Here is a 20857-nt window from a genome sequence, read left to right as displayed (position 1 = left end):
TAAAAAAAGACAATTTTTAGATCCCCCTATATCTCTGCAAAACAGTATAAAAGGGTTTTATCTTTCTCCCTATAATTACAATTGTATTATATATATGAATTCTAATAAAGCTGGGTTGTGAAAGAGAAATGTAATCTTATTGGGAGCTCAAAACCGGCAGTGCTGCTGAGGTGTCATTCATATGTCGGGCCACACGTTACTAAAACCGCATTCTTCTTTTCAATATACACAAAAAAAAAACTGTGCATACTATCTCCTTCCACTTCAGAGAGAAATACATTTCAAAATCAATGGCAAATCCCAGTTCCGTCTTTTGTATAAAAAAAAAATACAACCATCGTAAAATTCAATTTTCCTGAATAAATGAATTTCCTGACCCCGTTTACCTTCACGCTGCGCAGATGCCGGCTCCCAAACCCGCGGTTGCGCTCACCCGGACCATGCGATTCTGGCGCCACCTCGTGGAGCACAACTCCTGTGCGTCGTCTACCCGCTCAACTCTCGCGGTACTCCGGCGCTTAGCAACCTCACAAGTTGCGTCTCTGCGCTGACCAATCGGCTGCCAATCAGCTGCGCGAGCAAGGCCAATCACAATCAAGGATTTCGGCACCAATTTAAACAGAGAGTAATCACTTCCTGTTTTGGTAGTTAACACACGAGTACACGATAGAGGAAAGAAATATAAGGAAATGACCATTTAAACATATACATAGACATAAAAGGCGGTTTAGGATTAAACTGAGAGCCTGTGTTGAAGGACACTACTTCCGGTTTATATTTACGTTGCCGTTAGCTGACGGTGACGCCAGTCCGGTAAGTTTTGAACGTTAGAATCGGTTACAAATCAGCATGCCGTCCCGGGTGGAGGACTACGAGGTGCTGCACACTATAGGCTCCGGTTCATATGGAAGGTGCCAGAAAATAAAGAGAAAAGCTGACAGAAAGGTGAGTAAAACACACTTCCCGCATACCTGTGGGTTAAACTCACCTGCTGTCCGTGAGTCCGCGAGGCAATATTGTCGCAGTCATGTTTTTTTTCCTCCCCCCACCTCAATAAACTTTATTTCAAACCGCTAACAAGTAGCTACCTGCCTGTAGCGTTACAGAAATTTTGAAAATGTAAGCTGTTAGCTTATAATGTGGACCTTAAAAATGAGCAGCGTTAGATTAAAAAGGTCAGTTATTAATGACTTAATATTTTATGTTAATTTTTATATTGATATTAGATATTTATGTTTTACTATTTTATTTTACTGACTTCATCTTTTTTTTTTTTTTTAAACGTTTGTTGTTGTTGGTAACTTAATTATTCCAATGAAGGAAATTCCTTTCTTTGGGTCAAGGGTTACTTTGAAAATACATCAGCTCTCAATGGGGAGATAAACATGTTGGATATTTACACTCATATAGACTGGGTAATGCATTAGCAATAAAATGATGCCAGATCCCTTGACAAAAGTGAAAATTATTAAATGATTTACCTTTGGAGGGCTTAATTTAAAGACCCTGAAACTCAAAGTAAAAAATAATGTGTAGATTTTGCCAAAATGTACCCAGTAGTTTGAATGGCAGGAGGAACCCAGGATTTCATCCCAATACCTAATGGCAGTCCCTTCATGGATATACCTCCACAGACCCTTACTCACCCAGCACCACACTGGTCATGCTGAATGATGTTACAGACAGCACAAGTTCTCCAAGGCTTCTCAGACAGTGAGCACAGGGCCCAGATCAATATCCCACAAGAGTATACTGGTGCCGAAATCCTTGATTGTGATTGGCCTTGCTATATAGTCACCCCCCCCAGAGGCCCTTTTTAAGGTCTGTGTTGTGTAAATTCTTGTATTTACCTAATACTCTTCCTGCTGTGCTGTAATCAGTTATTATTTACGTTTGTGTCTGACAGTAAAGCCTGTTTTTCTGGTTTTATAGCCATTGGCAACAGTGACGTGTTTAAATGCCGTCCCTATTTTAAGGAGCATTTCATAACTCAATTCATAACATAATACATTTGATTGTACATTAAGACATTGTATGCAGTTTATCCTTCTCTGCCTCCTGACATCTGACCCACATTAAACTCATGGACTGAACATACACACACCCACAATTAGGGATGGGTACCGGTTCTGACATAAACGGTAGTAACCAGACCGAAAAGCAGCGCACATTTCGGTGCTTTAGTTCGGTGCTTTTTTTCCTGAGCTGTGATACACTTCTAGCCAATCATTTTACGTTTCCCAGGATAGTAGGCGGGGCCAGGTACGTACGTTCAGTTAGAGCAGAGCTACAGATTAAAAATGCCCAAGGCGAAGCGGTCAAAAGTCTGGCTGTACTTCACAGCAAAATATGCAAACTCAGCAGCAACAAGTGCTTCAAGCTGATACTGTGATACTGTCAAAGGAGGTAACACCTCGAATCCGATGAAACACCTGGCGACGCATAGCGTTTTTTTTAAAAGCCGAGAAATGCGCCGTATTTGATAGCTTGCTGCAAGACCTCACACTGTGCACGTTGGGTGGGTTGCCAGTTATCGGACCCGGAGCAACATCCCCCAAAAACACGAAGAGGAGAGTCCTGGCCCCTAGCCCTGCCAGTGTAGCAGAAATGATGAGGATGATGATGGCAGCAGCAGCCGTTCTTCTCTGCGTGAGTCGCTTAATGTTGTTCGAGTGTAATTTACGTTGAGTAGGCTAACCACGTTATTACATTAATGCATGTAAGGTGAACTAGCAAACATCATCATAGCTACATGCGGCTGTCCTCTTGTTTGATGGCAGATACTCCCTTCACCCTGGACAAAAAGGCTAAAATGACCAAAGAAAAAGTGGGAAACAGCTGAACATGAGAGGTTTTTGGACAAAGTTTGTGTTTTTTTTCCATTGTTTAAGCACTGCTTCCAGCCAAGAGTGATACCATATATGCCCCATAGCTGCAGAAAAGGCTAACATTGCTATCTTTTTACAAAAAACAAACAAACAGCTGAACATGAGAGGTTTTTGGACAAAGTTTGTGTTCTCCATTCTTTAAGCACCGGCACCGTTTCAAAAGTACCGATTTGGCACCGGTATCGGATAAAACCTAAACGATACCCATCCCTACCCACAATGGACAACTGTACCCTCAAACACACAATAATAACATGGACTGAACCACCACTCACAACCACTAGCACTTTATATAGCCTCTCTAGAAACTATCTACACCCTCACTTATCTTAACTGCACTACTGTATAGCTCTGTGTAAATAATCATTCTGTACATTCGATAATCTTTAATCCTACAACTGTTTACAACTTGCATAGTTCCCATTTCTGTATAGCTGTATATCTCAGATTTCTGTAAAGTTATTTATTTCATATTCTGTATAGTTTTTCATATTTATATCCTGTTCATAGCCTGTACATAGCTTGTACTCACTACAGCCTGTACATACTTATAGTTATACAATATTCACAACATACTTCATACCGTGTACATTATAACATACCATAATAGACCCATTTCTGTAATATACTCACATCTATATTATTGCTAATATATATTGTAATATATCTATATCACTAAAGCACTTCTGGATGGATGCAAACTGCATTTCGTTGCCCTGTGCATGTGCAATGACAATAAAGTTGAATTCTATTCTATTCTTCTAGGGCAGGAGTTGGGAACTCAAGCCTCAAGGGCTGGTGTTCTGCAGGTTTTAGATATCACCCTGGATCAACACACCTGAATCAAATGATTAGTTCATTACCAGGCCTCTGGAGAACTTGGAGACATGTTGATGAGGTCATTTAGCCATTTGAATCAGCTGTGTTGGATCAAGGACACATCTAAAACCTGCAGGACACCAGCCCTTGAGGCCTAGCGTTCCCCCACCCGTGTTCTAGAATAAAGACAAGTTGCCCGAGTTAGCTTTACTTTTCCATAGCTTCCACTTGTCTTCTTACGACACTGGCCTTTATGGAAGGACATTCTCTGATCTCTGATTCAGATAACCACGGTTCTTTGACTTTTATCTCTGTAATTCTGGTTAATTCAAAGCTGGTTTGTATCGTAGATCCTGGTGTGGAAGGAGCTGGATTATGGCACCATGGCAGAGGGTGAGAAGCAGATGCTGGTGTCAGAGGTGAACCTGCTGAGGGAGCTCAAACACCCAAATATAGTGAGGTACTACGACCGCATCATAGACCGGACAAACACCACTCTGTACATTGTCATGGAGTACTGCGAAGGCGGCGACCTGTCCAGTCTCATCAGCCGCTGCATCAAGGAGAGGTGGGGTTGAATGCTAAATGATACTGACTGTTGCATGCTGGTGAATCCTTTCCCTTCATCGGTGTATGCATGTGTTTTTTTTACCTTGACAGGCGCTATTTGGAGGAGCAGTTCATCCTGCGAGTCATGGCCCAGCTCACGTTGGCCCTGAAGGAGTGTCACAGGCGGAGTGACGGCAGGGCCACAGTCCTTCATCGGGACCTGAAACCAGCCAACATCTTCCTCGACATCAAGCAGAATGTCAAACTGGGCGACTTTGGCCTGGCGAGGATCCTGAACCATGACACCAGCTTTGCAAAGACGTTTGTCGGGACGCCGTACTACATGTCTCCAGTGAGTGGCTTCATGCTGCTGGAGTTTGAAGTGTTTAATCTGAGCTTACAACTTTCCTTGCCTGAACTTTTGATTTTATTCTTGTTTGTTAATCTTTGTTTTACTTCATGATTAAAAAAAAATGGGGACAAATATAATCTCTTTTTTTTTCTGTCAGGAACAAATAAACCGGATGTCATACAACGAGAAGTCTGATATTTGGTCTCTGGGATGTCTGCTCTACGAACTCTGTGCCTTATCGTAAGTTTTCCAGCTGTTCCACTTTAGCTGATTTCCCCACTGCAAACTGTTAGGCAGCAGATCTTGCAGTTTTTCCTGCATTTTTCTTTTTCCTCTCCAGGCCTCCTTTTACTGCTTACAACCAAAAAGAGCTGGCAGAAAAGATCAGAGAGGGCAAATTCAGAAGGATCCCGTACCGGTACTCTGAGGAGCTGAACACTCTGCTCGGCAAAATGCTCAACTTAAAGGTTGGAATTGAATTTATTTTAAAAATTTACATGATATGGTGCCTGAGCTATCTGATTATTTTAGATGGTATAAAAGATGGACCATGTGTCCACATCTGGAAGAGGGGAAGTCTGTGCAGAAATACTTCAAACCTTGCATTCTTTCTAACAGCCTGCAGGGGGCAACTGCTCTAGTTTTAGTGCCTTCCATGGCAAACTGGCCCTCAGTAACTACTTTCCCATGACTTTATGGACTCAAGTGCTAGTTTTAGGTCACTGAATAAAACGTGAAGTTAATTTTGTAAATTCTAGTTAAATGAGCACTCTAAGCACTTTTTACCACCACCCACATTCACCCATTCTCACACACATTCATACGGTGCCTTTAGGTGCTTTTTCTAACTTTCTCACGCTTGCTCACTCTTCGGTAGATCCTGAACTGGGCCAATTTGTTGTTCAGTATCTTGTCCAAGGACACTTGACATGTGGATTGGGATGTCATGGTGGCTACATCCATCTTTTATGCGGTCTAAGGTTTTGCACCGACGTGATGCTGGCGTCTGATCTGGAATGGGTTCGGGGCATTTCCACCCTTAAAGTGCCAACAGATATTACCCTAGCCTCTGCTAGCAGCATTACATAATAACTGGACCTCAAACTTGTGGAAATGGGAACTAGTTCTCAAAATGAAACCACTGGCAGTGGCAGCGACACTAGCACCACATTGGCAGGAACAAAAAAGGCTATTTATGTTTCGTTTATGGGCCCCTTCTCTTGGCAGGACTATTTGAGACCTTCTGTAGAATCTATTCTCCAGAGCAGCCTGCTGAGCGAGGCGGTTGCTGAGGAGCAGAGGAAGGCACAGTCGCGACTCCAAAGGAGATCAGCTGATTCTGATGTTCCTCTCCACAAACCGGCAGAGACGGCGCACGCCTCGGCCACGGAGATCAGACTGAAGGAGCAGGCGCTGCGGGACCGAGAACAAGCACTGAAAGAACGTGAGGAGCAGCTGGAGAGTAAGACCTTTTTAAGCCCTGCTTTGAGCCGCACATACCTCAAGCATATGTCTGTCAGTGTTGCTGTAGTCTGGCCTAGATTTTGGGAGAAATTAGAAAAACTGTGTATTGTATTTTTAGTAGAGAAATATTTGATTTACATCAGTTTGAAGAGGCTACTTCTAACAGGAACATCCTCTTCTGCAAAGAGGACTCATCAGTATTATCTCATGTTTATGGACTTGTTTTCACATTGGCAGCAATAAGTAAAGTTGAGTAATACCATAGAAAGTACTAGGTACATCTTGCTAAGAGGGTGGAAGTGTAGTTGAAGAAACCTGTGTGGATGGAACAGGTTTGTTCATGTTGCTTGGGGTGTCGCAACCAAACGATGACCTACTTCTACACCTACAGCTCCTAGCTGTGTGTGTGTGTGTGTGTGTGTGTGTGTGTGTGTGTGTGTGTGTGTGTCCAGAAATATGTGGAAATAAGAGATTGTTAGTCACACACAGCTATGATAAAATAAAATGCCTCCTCTTTTCATTCTAAGATTTTACATGTGCAGACATAATGAAACCTTTTAAATATTACCTGATTTTTAAGACCCTCTGAGGGATGTCCTGGTGTTTAGACTTGAAAGAGGGTGTACTTTCTTGAAAAGTGAGGGATAAATTCCCAAACTGAAACTGTCCATTTTTGTCTTTTAATTACAGGAAGAGAGCAGGAGCTGTGTGTTCGTGAACGACTTGCAAATGAGAAGCTCGTGCGGTAAAAAAAAACTTTTAAGATAGAAATGATTTAAGCAATTCATTTTTTTTCATTCTAACCATTCTTTGGCAGTCTTTCCAGCTGATTTTATTTTTTTTTTCCCTTTATTTTGAATCAACCGCTTCAGAGCGGAGAGTTTGCTGAAGAATTACAGCCGCCTACAGCACCACAGGCACACGACACCGATCTATGACAAAGACATAGGTATGGGAATCCAGCAAAGACTTCTGAACTTACTGAACCAAGACCAGAGCTGAGCAGTTTACTTTTAACGTGTGTTTTAACGCATGTGTCGACAATGTGAATGACTTTGGATCAAATGTATTTTATTTTTTTTTATACAACAATAAAGAAATTATTTTTAAAAAGTTGCAGTTCTAAAAGCTCACACGACACACCTCAGAATCACAGCTGTTGAGATTGTGATTTGTTAACAAGTTTACGTGACTGTTTTGGTCTAGATGCGGAGAACCTCTCTCCGGGTAAGAAGAAGGTCCACTTTGCTGGCGAGAGCAAAGAGAACCAGCGGCCCGATGCTCTGCAGAGCGCGCCGTCCCAGGAGCTGGTGCTGCTGAAGAGGCTGCAGGCAGCGGCCCAGCGGAGCCAAGCTCTGAGTGAAATGGAGAAGATGTGCCAGCTCAAGAGCAGGCAAATCCTCGGCCTGCGCTGATCGCACAGGTGTGACCATGAAAGCTTCTGAAGGCCTGGAGTCATAACAACTGGATGAAAATGTTCATGTGTAGCTGTGGAAGTGCAGTGAATGTGTGTGTGTGTGTGTTACTGTCTTATTTTTATGTAGCCTGATGAGTGAGTGTGTTATCTTGGGCAGCTAATGCGATTATCAATGTACTGTGTATAGTTTTTTGCTGTATTTATGGCTGTAGACCTTCTTTAGAGACATCTCTAGAAGAAGGGAGACTATGTGGAATGACATGATCCTGTGATGTCAATAAACAAAGTGATTATATTCATTACTACATTAAAGTAGGCATGATGTGATGATAAATACTTGTTCTATACCATTTGGGTTTTTTTGTTTTTTTTAATATAGCAGTTGAAATGATGTAATAATTTTAGTATCTGCCAAACAGATATGCTGTATTATAGAAGGAAAGAGGATGTGGTCTGAGAGGTGTTCTGGTGGCAGTGGAGCTGAATCCTTCAGTTAGAGAAGATGTTCTGCTGCCTGTACAGTAAGTGGTGTAGAGGGTCTAGATCACAGGTGTTGAACTCTAGGCCTCGAGGGCCGGTGTCCTGTAGGTGTTAGATATGTCCTTAATCCAACACAGCTGATTTAAGTGGCCAAATTACTTCCTTAACATGTCTCGAAGTTCCCCAGAGGCCTGGTAATGAATTAATCATTTGATTCAGGTGTGATGACCCAGGGTGAGAAACCTGCAGGACACCAGCTCTTGAGGCCTGGAGTTCCCCACCCCTGCTCTAATATGTGTATACTTGATATATCAACAAGCAAACATGACTGATAAATGAGGAATTCTTACTCCACTCAGTTTGTGGGGAAATGTGTGCTTCTCTTGTTTGTTGCCTAGAGACATTACAGCTGTCTATGTTACTTTAACAGGGATAAATCTGTTTGCCCGGCCACAAAAAAAGAATCTGCCCTGGGGTCTATCACAGGGCTGTTATGCAATATGCTATATTTCATATGTATACAGACTGTAGTGGGTCTAAGTTGGGCCAAAACTAGTTTCTCCTGTGGTTTTTCACACTAGCGTAGCAATAGATGTATATGAAAAAGAGAAGTTACAGGCTGGGCTGATCATTTTCATAGTAATGGAATTGTTTTTATATAACACTAGCTCCCACAAGGGGTCATCACTTTTCCATGAAAAGATATTAAAATGCAATTTGCAAACAAGCCTTTGCTTTGAGTAAGTAGCAGATTAGATGTAATTTATTGTTACATCTGTCTTTATTTCCATTGAAGCTGGTAGCTTACTGGCTTGATTACTGAGTTTTTTTGTGTTTGCTTGTTTGGTTGGTTTTTTCTTGGAGGGGGGGGGGCAACTTGTATTTAACTTAATGTAAAATTAAATCATTTTACAGCGTAAGTATACGGACATTTGGAAAATAAAATATAAAATAAAGGAAGCAATTATAGTGTGTAGTTGGAACATCAGTAAATTTATTTAGGGATTTTTCCGTGATTAAAAGCTGAGTAAAGACCACTGATTGTATAAAAAAGTGTTTTTACTGATAAGGGCTCAGTTTCTGTGATTCTTCGCAGTCACCTGGTTTCAGCTGAAACGCCAAGATTTACGAATCAGTTACGGACCTCATCGCGATATTACAATTGCCATTAGCGTGCGTAGCAACCACCGTTGTTTGGCTTCTTTGCGCCGCCTACTTGCAAGAGTTGCAGAACGTGACCAATTACGTTCCTCCTTGTAGCTCGTCGACCAACGGAAATCGTAGTAGGCGTGTCCCGCTATGTGCCGTGTTCCGTGTGGAAAGTTTACCGGCTCGGGTGCAAAGTTTCAGCCGTCTGCAAAGCGGAGCTCGTCGGCAAAACGAGCGAGGAAGGTGCTGGTATTTATACGGTTGCTGAATCATTTTTTAATCGCCAATTGATTCGGTGTGTGTTTGTCCTCAGATATAGCCGAGTGTTGCTGCCGTCGCCGAATAAGAGTGTTTTACGCGGATGATATTACCAGCGATCGTATTGTCTCAGGGAGCCAAGCTAGCTTAACGTAGCCCGGAGTTAAACGGGAAAGCCAACCAGCGGATGTCGTGGGGATTTCTTGGGCTTTCTCAAACCTGCTGATTTCTTCAACGCTAACTTAAACTTGAATCGACTGTGAGGAAGGAAAAATGGCTTGCGAACCCAATCGTGCCCGGCTGCTGTGCATGCTATCATTGACTTTTGGGTTTTTCATCGTGGAAGTGGTGGTCAGTCGGATGACCTCGTCCCTGTCAATGCTGTCGGACTCCTTCCATATGCTGTCGGATGTCATCGCACTCGTCGTGGCTCTAGTGGCGGTTCGGTTCGCGGAAAAAACCCAGGCGACCAACAAGAACACCTTCGGCTGGATCCGAGCGGAGGTGATGGGGGCTCTGGTCAATGCCGTCTTTCTCACGGCGCTGTGCTTCACCATCGTCCTGGAGGCGGTCGAGCGTTTCACCGAGCCCCACGAGATCGAGTCTCCAGTGGTGGTGGCCGGGGTCGGTGCCGCGGGGCTTCTGGTTAACCTGCTGGGGCTCTGCTTGTTCCACGGCCACGCGGGCGGAGGCCACGGACACTCTCACGGAGGGCACTCTCATGGGAGTAAGAATAAGCGGGGCAAAACGAGCAAGAACTCGAAGGCTGGAAACGGGTCTTCGGGAGAGGAGACCAACAACTTGGTGGGAAATCACAACAGCCCAGGCGATGGGAGACCAAGAAATGGTGAGCAATGAGTTGTTGGTGCTTTAGTTTTGAAATGGACAGTCCACCCTCACTATCTCACCATTAATCTGGATACATGTGCCAGTCTTTATCTTCACTGTTAGCACTCCAGATTGTGTAACAGTGCATCAGCCTGCCCTGAGAACTGCCCAAGTGACTAATCCGTATTGGGGGGTTTTCTTGACATATGTGTTTGGCGTCTCATATTTGTTGGGTTATTCTATCCTTGGAAACATGGTCTCCGTGTTGGTGACATTCCTGGGTAAAGCCTCAGGTTTCACTCTGGCTTCTAAATAATGATAACGAGAAGTTTCTGACTGACACAGCTGAGTCAAACTGAACTCGATTTTAAGTTTTTACCTGAATTTCCACACTGACTGTAGCTTGGGCCGGTATTTAAAACTTATAGTGGGATCCTTGTAAAGTCTCCTGACCCCCTGAAGAGCTTAGTGCAGGGCTGCCCAATCCCAGTCCTCAAGAGCTACTATCCTGCAGCTTTTAGATGCATCCCTACTCCAACACAGCTGAATCAAATGGTTTGATTACCTCTTCAGCATGCCATCATGTTTGGCAAAGGCCTGATAACAAGCCATTCATTTGATTCGGGTGTGTGGGAACAAGGATGCATCTAAAAGCTGCAGGACGGTAGCTCTCGAGGACCGGGATTGGGCACCCCTGGCTTAGTGAGTTACCTTATCTGCTAAATAATTAGTAACTAAAGCTTAAAAATAAATGCAGTGAAGTAGGTGCCCCCCCTTTACACTCACCTGGCTGTCAGCTATCAGCAAGGAATCAGAAGCAAAACAAACTCATCTGCATACAGGCAGCTTTTATTTTAGCTTCTTCTTAATTTAATTGTGCTTCTACAAGGTATTGAGTGGAAGAAAAACCGGTCAAAGGCCAAAGTGGGGCAGCAGCTGGACAATCAGCTTGTCCACCATACATTTTTGTTACATTAAACGCTTCTTACCAGACAAGTTGATTGTACTGATAACCTCATGTTGGTGTCTGCATGTCAGTTAAAAAGTTTCACAGCAGCACTGGAGAGCTTCCGTGGCCCTTTCTGCTGGTCAGTCTAACTGAAGGGTTAAACATACAGAAACTCATTTATTCTTCCCCCCGCACTGTTAGACCCTGCCAGTTTCAATAAATGGGGGTTATATCCCCCGCCCCTCCATGCACTGATTGCTGTTACTGGGCCATACATCAGTGTAGCTGTGGAGTCGACAGCCCCAGACACACCATTAGCCACTGATGAATAGACCAGCTTGGTCCCTGGGATGGAAGCGAGCCATCGTTGCTCAGGTGCCGTTGCCCCAGCTTAGAGTGTGTTGCCTGCCATTACTAACTGAATTTGCCTAATGTGAATTACTGAGCAGCATTTTGCTGCGTTTAGGTTTTTTTCTTTGGTCATCTGGCATGTTGTTTTCCTGAGTGTGGCCTTGGGCAGTTATATAGCACAGATTCAGTCACAAGATGAAGTCTTCAGCAGTGAAATCTGCAACATTGTATGTAGTTTCACATGAACTTTTCCCCTTTCGCTCTTAATAATGGCATTGTATTTAACAGCTGGCTGCCATTTGATGGCATCCAGAGTTTTTACCAGGAGAAAAACAAAACCGAGTAGGGTTCACTGGGAGTTTTTGACGGTGTTGGAAAGTGGGGTTTAATTTTATTCAAAACTGAATACATGTTTTCTTATCACATGACCAAAAACAACAGGACAATGCACAGAATTCTGTTGTCAGGTGACATGATTCCCCCCCCCCATCTTAACTATATGATTAACAATCGTTCAGTGTGCATAGTCCCCATGCTCAGAATGGGCCCGTGGGGTGGGGTGGGGGGTACAGTCAGTCTAGACAAAGGGACTGTGTTACCTTAGTCCTTGCAATTTCTTACAATTTGATAACCTAAACTGTGTTATTATGGTTTAGTATATTAAATACTAACAAACCTGTTAGCCCCAGATAAAATCTTCTTTCAGGGTGTGTGGGAAACACATGCTTCTTTATGTAGGATAAACCCTAGTCTATATAATTTGTGTGAAACCTGTGTGTCAAAGTCCATTTGATTATTTAACTGTTCCAAACTAATCTCTGTTTTCCCTTTTTAATCTTTAGAAATCAGCTGTAAAGGCAGCACAGAGGTGCAGATGAATGGAAACACCCACTATGAGGAGATGGATCCCGACCACGACTCGTCGTCGCAGCTCAACATGCGCGGGGTCTTCCTGCATGTGCTGGGCGACGCCCTGGGCTCCGTCATCGTAGTGGTCAACGCTGTAATATTCACCTTTGTGTGGCAGCCCTGCATCAAAGGTGAGAAGTGCGTGAATCCGTGCGTCAACAGCCACTCCGCTGACCATTACCATGACAACAACACCGTTGTCGATCTGCACGTGGGTCCAACTGTGCCGACCATGAAGTTCGCCGGCCCCTGCTGGGTTCTTTACCTTGATCCCACGCTGTGCATCATCATGGTGAGCATCCTGCTGTACACTACCTACCCTCTCCTCAAAGAGTCGGCCCTCATCCTGCTGCAGACCGTGCCCAAGCAGATCAACATGCACCGGCTCAACGAGCGTCTGCTGAGCCTGGACGGCGTCCTGGCCATCCACGAGCTGCACATCTGGCAGCTGGCCGGAAGCCGCATCATCGCCACGGCGCACATCAAATGCCACGACCCCACATCTTACATGGAGGTGGCCAAACGCATCAAGGACTTCTTCCACAACGAGGGCATCCACGCCACCACCATCCAGCCCGAGTTTGTCACGTTCAGCTCAGAGTCTCGAGACTCCCTGTGCGAGCTCTCCTGTCGGACTCAGTGCGCTCCCAAGCTATGCTGCGGCGCTGCGGACAAACAGAACACTGGCTCTGACAAGAAGGCTGCAGTCGCTTCAAACCTGGAGGTGATCAGTGAGACTTCAGAGGCAGCGGGGGTCGTAGTTCAGGTGTGCCCTGGGTCTGAGGCTGAGGTCAGGATTGCCAGAGAAGTGGAGTCATCTCTGTGAGATGAAGGGTGTGGAGAAGAGCAGAGGAGAAGCAAGAAAACCTCCACTTTGAGCAAAAACATCATCATCATTTGCAGGAAGCTGTACTTTTTGTGGCTTAATCATTTCCCCCGATAGGTCCTTTTATTTTCGATTATTGCCCATCTACACGCCTGAACCCCTTTCACTCCCTCCCATGTTCATACATTGAGCATTAGTTCAACCCCCCCAAGCCTCTCCTCCGCCACTCAGTCCCTCCCTTGTTGTCTGTGGCTCTGGCAGTATGAGGGTATGGTTGCGATGCATGTTGGGTTGCACTGACCTCATCTCCACTAGTACTGGATCAAGGCCTGCATGAGCGTCATTAGCACCGTGTTGTGATGTCTCATCTCGTCTCATGGTGTTTCTGTGCCAAAGCTTCTCAGTGGACCGAAGGGATCAGAGGGACATTCCCTCCTCCAAATGGACACACAGCACACACATCACTAGGTTATTTATTTAGCCTATGGACCTGCTGGAAAAGAGTCTACCTTCCTGTTTTTTTGTGTAGGCTTCAAGCAGACCTATTTTCTTTACCCTCTGGCCTCCAGATGGAATAGTATTGTATTGCATAATAATTTATGTACCTAAGTTATTAGAAATGATCTATTCTCTGTAGATGCTGTTTGTAATGTTTAGTTTGGATGATAAACATTTATTTTTTCTCTCTTCTTAAAATCTTTTGACAGACCATCTATGCTGAATTCAGTTTTTTTTCCAGGTGTGATGTTTTTATAATGATTTTGTTTCTCAGACGTTTTCGTCTGGCCTTGACTCGGATTTAATTGCAGTCGTTAGCTGGATACAAAAGCCGTACCAACACCTCTCTCACCTTGCCTTTTAATTAAAGAAAACTGTTGCAATATGGCACTAAGCATAGTCGACTCGGTGTAACAGGACTTCTCGCAGTGGCACAGTCACCTAATTAATTAAATAAACGTTTATTCTTAAATTTCGATGCCTCGCAAGCCAGAGAGTTGCAAAGAAACGAGCACTGTTCGCCATTTAGTGAAACCTCCGTCTGAATTTGTACCGGAAAGCTTTCTGTTGGCCTGTTGGGTTTTAAAAACTCTCATGAATGTGTTCGGCACCTTGTCACAATCCATGCTGAGGGAGGTTTTTTTTTTTTTTTTTTTTTTTAATTTTAAATATCTATATATCCAGGACCTTCTGTGTTGTCTGCATGACCAAACTGAGACCTGGTGTTCGACTTTTTAACAGCTCCACTAAGAGCTCTAGTTGCTGCTTACCAGCGTCTGCTGGTATCCTACTATATTACTCATGACAGTGTGTGGGGGAATGACTCATCATATAGCTCTGTGTGTCCTCTGCTGTGGACAGCTGAGCCGAGCTGGTTGTTTTCTGAACTGAAGTCCATACAGTGGCCTTTGAATTTGTTTCGACTTTTCCCCTCATCAGCACAGATACCGTGTGAAGTTGACCTGTTGATGAGTTTTGGATTTCCACTCTTTGATTTATTTTGCATTATAGAAATGTGTTCTGGGATATGTATTTTTTTTCCATTTGTAATGTTTGGTCACTTTTACTCTTTTATGACTTGAGCTCTATGTGCAAATCGAAAACAAGTGTGTGTGCGTGCGTGTGGTGTTTTTTTTTTTTTTTTTTTTTTAATTTTAGTTATGATGAATCAGCTGATGTGTTTTTGAACTGTATGGTGGCATGCAAAAGTTTGTCCACTGCTGGTCAACATGACTTCCTGTGACTAGTTAATAAACAATTACCTTATTTCCAAAAGGCAAATAATGGTTAATGGACTTATTTTTAAAGTGTGTAAATAATAGGTTTACCCTCTGCATGGTCACTTTTTTCTGTTGGTTGACTGTGAGGGTCTTGGAAAACTGTCAGAAGTCTGCACTTCATCTTCAGATCTTTTTGTCCAGTGTTTGCCGGTATTTAAATCAATCCACTCTTCTTTTCACCAGTGATTGCAGGACTGGCTGCAGCACAGCATGGTCAAAGCCATCCCCATGCTTAACAGTTGAACAAGTATTCTTCTAATGAAAGTCCTTATCCATTTTTTTTCCCCCAAGCATACCTTTGCTTATTTGGCCTGATGAGTTTCGTCTGCTGACTCTCCAATGAGTCATATTTGCACGTTTCACGGCGCAGGAGGTCGGTGCACAACGTCTCCAGCCTCTGATAAATCTTCCCAAAGGTCAAAGTTTTCCTTGTCTTTCGCACCTGAGCTGCATTTCCAGTATACCTTAAATTCTTTGCAGACTTCAGGATCAACTATCTGAAAATGCTTTGCTCTCTCCTCCTGAGTGGGCACCACTTGTTTTAATCTCCAGACTGCTATGGAGCGCCTTAGAGGAGCAATATCAGAGTGTATAAAGCTTTAAAATATGAAACTCACAACTTTTCCCAGTTATCGCGAATAAGCCATAGACCTAAAAGCAAATTAAGGTCTGAGACTTTAGTAAAAATTATTTGTGAGGTCAAATCTTGCGTAAAATGTTAAAAATCTATAATTTTCTGCCTTCTGGAGATCAATCCATCCTCTGTTTGCTTAGCTGTTCACAGTAACCTAAACTATTTTGCAAATTATCCACACTTCTGCATGCCACTGTATTGACATATATACCTAAAGTACCTGTCCAGTGTGTTATTGTGAAATTAAAGCAAAACATGTTTGTTAAAGCTGAAGAACCCAAGTTAGTCTCATTCTTACTTTCTCCAGCTTTTCAAATGTACATTTTTACATAGAGCACCACTTTTTAAAAAGTTAGTAAATTACAGAAGGTGGAAGGTGGTAATGGCAAAAGCCAGAGCACCTTTCAGCTTTTCCCTGCTGCAGAGAAGGACCAAAGGAGTGCCCAGGGGTGCCTTTGCTGCCCTAGATAATCCTACCTCAGTCAGGAAATTGTCCAGTAACCCTGGATCAGCTCCAAGTTAACTTAACATGTCAATCAAACAAACACAAACGGAAAACAAGCACGAAGTGAAGCAAACCTGCGAAAGAAGACTGAAATGACCACAGAAAAAGACTTGTGAGAACTTTCAAATGCACAAAACACCCACAAAGAAGCACAAGGTGAAACAAGTGGTGCATGTGGGTTTGTTGCTGAGGTTAAGGGGAAAAAAAAGGTGAAAAGCTGTCACTCAAAAAGAATCTCAGTGAGGATATAGAAAAGAGTTTTAAGCAACAATTACGAATTTTCTAAACTTGTGCTTTGAAATCTAAATCTTTCTGTGTCACAGCCATCAGTTAAAGTCAAATTAACACAGAAAGAGACATTTACAAGCCCGCTGTGTGTAAAGACCCGTGCACGTTCATGTAGCTTGTAAGGCCAAGCGGATATTTGTGGCTTATGTCCTCTATCCAGCTCCAGAAACCTCAACTACCTAAACAGTGATAACGGTTAGCCGTAAATCTCTCTGAGTGACTTGTGCAGTTACATAAGTCCATAATTGCAGTGTTTCACAACTCTTCTCCACGGTTCGCAGCAGGGAATCCTGGCCTCCGTCTGCAACTGGGTTTCTATGGAAGTCTGGAGAGGCTGCTGACTGAATATGTGGCTGCCGCTGGCCCGAGAGGCCTTATGTAAGAGACCCAGGGGCATTCCAAGGGCAACAAGCATGAGGCTCTCACTGGATCCTTTCACATGGACAGAAAGGGGCTCGTGCTGTGGTTGTCTCTCATTATGTACTCTTGGGTTTAAGTCAGGTGTTCTCCTGCAGCCCCCTGAATACAACAATCCTCTACTCTGTGGCTTGTGTGTGTTTCCATCTCATCCGTATCACTGAGATAAGCAACGGAAATCTGTGAAAAACACAGAGGCTCATTTAACAGCAGTTTAAAGCTGTTGTGTTGTGATGTTTTTTTCTTAAGGCTGCTTAAGAATATAAGAACATCTGGATTTAAAGAAATATTCTGTTTACTACTTTGGTTCTGTGATGCAAAAATCCTTTTACTAAAAGAAAGGTTTGTCTCAAAATATTATCACCTAACACTAGAAAGCAAAGTGCAAAGTATATATATCAGCCACCCACAGAGGTCACTGACACAAAGTCACTGCAATCAGCTGATGAAGCAATTGATTTTTCTTTACAGACAATAGCAACACGTGCTATATGATATTCATTTGTGTAATGGTGCAGAGTACTAAGATGTCAGAGTAAATTATGGAATAATTTAGGGAAGGTTATTACTATGTGTGTAGTAATATCAGTATATACACTGGAATAGCAGCTAACAATGTAACATAGAGCTTAAATCCAGCACAAGCAGTTAATGTTGTGACTCTATGGAAGCTTGTTTCATCCACGGAGAAATATATTTCTCGCCTGAGTTATTATCTCAAATAAAAACTAAGCATCTTTCTGCTAATTTCCATTTAAATTGTGACACCATATAAGGACAATAAGTTTACAACAAAAAACAATACAGTCATAGTTTCTCAAAAACAGTAATTATAAGGGTCAGAAATGAAAAACAAAATCTCAGGATCTAAAGATGCAAAAGAAGCATTTCTGCATTTTTAAATGCACTTATTTCAATAATGAAGGCTGGTTGTTATTAACCCACATAGCAGTTGGTTAATTTAGCTTAGCATAAGCAGGAAACTAGGGAAGAAAACAAGCAGCCTGGCTCTATCCAGTGACTGGTTATTGCTACATAAATGTCCTGTCCTTTTTTTTTTTTAATCAAAATGAAAGGAGCTATTATTTAAGGCTTGAGGCTTAAGTATAACTTAAGTATAGCTTAGGCCTGCAGCTACCAAATTATTTTGGTGACTAAAGTGTTAAAGGTTTAAATGTTAACCTCGAGGCTTCTTCACTAGTAAATCTTACTATTCTAGGTCCGTTAGCCGTGGTTCACTACAAAACAAAACAATGTAGTGATTAGAAGCCAGTGGGCAAATAAATCGGGCAAATAAATTCATGTTAGGAAACATTTTTAACTTTAAAACTATTGCTGCACATACAGCTGAGCTGATAAATGACCCTGCTCAGTCAGCCGTATCAGTAAAACCAGTGACAGGTGAGTTGAATAACATCAGGTTACAGCAGCACCTGTTCAAGGCTGGATGTCTATTAGCCAGCAAGTCATTAGTCAGGTCCTGCAGTTGATGCTTTGTAAGCAGAAGAATGGGAAAGCGACTTCGACAGGAGGCCAAAACCACAGAGACTCCACCTGTTGTCCAAGCTCAGGTCAGAAACGATTCCCCTCCGGGCCTGCTGATGTTTTGAGCCTCTTTGGGGTGTTTTTAAACTGAAACCCGAACAGCAGCAATGCATTATTTTGGTTCAAGTCATTCAGCAGACTGATACAACAGACTGCCAGAGTAACAGCACACTTGTGGCATGGGTTCCTTTCAGATATTATGAACTGAAACCTGGATTTTTGGTGAAAAAAGCAGAACTTTGATTACTGAGGGAGTCTGTTTTGAGTAAATGTGACAGATCAGGGTGGTTTTGGGTGTGTTGCTAGGCTGTAAATATGAGATGATGACTTAAAAAGAAATTGATTTACAGTTCTGTGATAAAGAAAATCTCTGCAGGAGTATGTGCAGCCTGGTGAGAAAAAAAACTACATACCATGATTCAGCAGCTTGTACAGCCACCTTTAGCATAAATAACTTGAAATAATTTTTCTGCCTCTCATATTGTTGTAGATGAATTTTACTTCACTCTTTGAATGTGAATTATGTGCAAATTATACAATATGTGCATTATATTGTATCTATGCTTATTAGGTTTGAAAATGCACACATGATATATGACTTATGAACTGCAGACCAAATCTACCAGTGGGTTCAGATAATGTAAACTAAACTGAACCCGAGACCATTTCCCAGCTGTGCTTGTGCATAGCACAAGTTTATGCCCTTATTTGAATTGCTGATTTTGACATTTCTATCTATACAATGTTAAAAAAAAAAACGAAAGCAAAGAAAGGAAAGCAATGCAGTGCATACCGAACAAACCAGTTCATCAGTGCCCACGCTTCCGGGGATTCATCAGAGTGAGTCAGAGACCTCCCAGGTAGAAAATGAACATGACATGAGATCCAAACCTATTGCTCAGGCAGTGAAAGCAAGGGAATCACTTAGAAATCTCCCTGGATTTCACCACTAGAATGTCCTCTCTCACGCTTCTCTCTTTAATCACATGGCAGGCCTGTAGCCACAAAGGGCCTGTCCATCTTAGAGAGATTAACAGTGCAGGAATGTTACTCAGATGATGATCCTGAGATGAAGAAAACCCCAAACTGATCTTTGTGAGTAAAATGGAACCACCACAATGGTCCAATTTCCCATTAAAAGGTAAAAAGAAATTGAATAAATATTATATAAATTGGAATATACTGTTAAAAGACAACAAATAACATCTACAATGTAACCATTTACACGCCTGTGGCCTCAAAGTAAGGCACCACAATCTAACTGTGGCTGTGTGCTGTCAGGTTACCGCCTGCAGCCAGCAAATCTGCGCTCTAGAAAATATCTGTCCTCAGTCAACATGCACCGAAGAGACACGAGAGGCATATTCTGCTCCTTCAGGGCAACTCTCAAATGAGTGGAAAATGACTCTAATGAAGAAGAAAGAAAAAAAAAAACAACTTCTGTCGGCAACAAGCCACTCAGAGTGGTCCAGGAACAAGTGTGGGGTATAAACAGGGCATAAAAGGAGTTTTCAACACACAAAGATCACACAAGTTTAATGAAATCAGCTGATATGTTGCTGACAAACAACTGTGAGGGATAAGCTGAAGAACTGCTGGATCTTGACACCACAGAGGCAAAGCCAAAAATTACAAAGAGGAGATACACAAGGGTGATGAAGGGTTTAACACCCCTTGAATTAAAAAGAATTTTTGTTGATTACATCTGAAATTACGATGTAATCATATTTACCTACACATATTTACTGATCAAAGTTAAAATAGCTTTCAGCTTTTTAAAATCATTTCTTCTTTTCTTGTTTCCTCTCCTTAGAGAAGTGCTAAGTCATTCACCAAAAGAGGCATTTGTGTAAAAGAGGTAACATTTTCCTTGTCAACCTAAAGTGGAACTTGCGCTTCATTTAAACCTCACGAAAGACACTTTCACAAATAACAAAGTAAGACAAAGTGCAGATTTTTAGTGGCATTTAAAAACAAATCTTCCCCGTTTTAAAAAAGTTGAAGCAAAAGTAGAATAAAACACATAATGAGACCATAATGACAGCTAACTACTAAAAGAAGGAATCCCTCTATGTGTGTCTTTTCCCAGTGACATCAGAAGTTAAGCATGGACTCTGACATTAATATAAAGGTGAGAAACAGGGACAAAGCACTCAGTTGTATAACATCATAAACAGGTCTGCACCACAGCAGGAGTGCATGCCTGCAGTGCAGTGCACAGGTTGAAAGTAATGTCACAACTACAGGGAGGAGACAAGGAAGTTATAATGACGAAATTGAAACCGTATCCTCATGTCTGAAAATAGGACATATGAAATACAGCTGTTGCAGCTGTGTGTTAACAGCGGTGATATAGTTTTAAAATCATGTGACTGTATTAGTCTGCAGGAAGAATCTAACAAGAGGAGTGCTTTGATTTTCTTCTTTTTGGTCAAGCAGCAAATTCAAAGG

General features: G+C 42.5%; 2 protein-coding genes across 3 annotated transcripts; both read left to right on the top strand.

Moving 5' to 3' along the window:
* Positions 1-562: 562 nt before the first annotated feature.
* On the top strand, positions 563-7794 carry nek2 (NIMA-related kinase 2). 2 transcript variants are annotated; one of them, XM_086264471.1, is made up of 9 exons: positions 563-945; positions 4058-4275; positions 4368-4608; positions 4766-4848; positions 4949-5075; positions 5836-6070; positions 6763-6817; positions 6945-7021; positions 7279-7794. In XM_086264471.1, exons 1-9 carry the CDS (start codon positions 850-852, stop codon positions 7485-7487), a joined length of 1341 nt encoding a protein of 446 aa, XP_086120597.1. In that variant the 5' UTR covers positions 563-849; the 3' UTR covers positions 7488-7794. The 2 variants fall into 2 exon arrangements, with proteins under 2 accessions (XP_086120597.1, XP_086120598.1); XM_086264472.1 differs by lacking the exon at positions 563-945 and adding an exon at positions 2283-2649.
* Positions 7795-9270: 1476 nt separating this feature from the next.
* slc30a1a (solute carrier family 30 member 1a) lies at positions 9271-15021 on the top strand. The gene is made up of 2 exons (XM_086264470.1): positions 9271-10223; positions 12347-15021. Exons 1-2 carry the CDS (start codon positions 9650-9652, stop codon positions 13237-13239), a joined length of 1467 nt encoding a protein of 488 aa, XP_086120596.1. The 5' UTR covers positions 9271-9649; the 3' UTR covers positions 13240-15021.
* Positions 15022-20857: the final 5836 nt, after the last annotated feature.

The sequence above is a fragment of the Aulonocara sp. 'chitande type north' Nkhata Bay genome, linkage group LG15 (genome assembly GCF_057382095.1).
Source record: "Aulonocara sp. 'chitande type north' Nkhata Bay isolate Kocher_YH1m ecotype deep benthic linkage group LG15, A_spYH_male_GT1.1, whole genome shotgun sequence".
Classification (NCBI taxonomy): domain Eukaryota; kingdom Metazoa; phylum Chordata; class Actinopteri; order Cichliformes; family Cichlidae; genus Aulonocara; species Aulonocara sp. 'chitande type north' Nkhata Bay.
This window is presented reverse-complemented; position numbering and strand designations above follow the sequence as displayed.

Excerpts from the sequence above, each read along its gene's own strand:
- nek2 (XM_086264471.1), top strand. The coding sequence starts at position 850 with ATGCCGTCCCGGGTGGAGGACTACGAGGTGCTGCACACTATAGGCTCC. Across the intron at positions 6,818-6,944 it reads GCAAATGAGAAGCTCGTGCG|AGCGGAGAGTTTGCTGAAGA; the intron begins GTAAAAAAAAAC and ends CAACCGCTTCAG. Across the intron at positions 7,022-7,278 it reads GATCTATGACAAAGACATAG|ATGCGGAGAACCTCTCTCCG; the intron begins GTATGGGAATCC and ends GTTTTGGTCTAG.
- slc30a1a (XM_086264470.1), top strand. The coding sequence starts at position 9,650 with ATGGCTTGCGAACCCAATCGTGCCCGGCTGCTGTGCATGCTATCATTG. Across the intron at positions 10,224-12,346 it reads CGATGGGAGACCAAGAAATG|AAATCAGCTGTAAAGGCAGC; the intron begins GTGAGCAATGAG and ends TTTAATCTTTAG.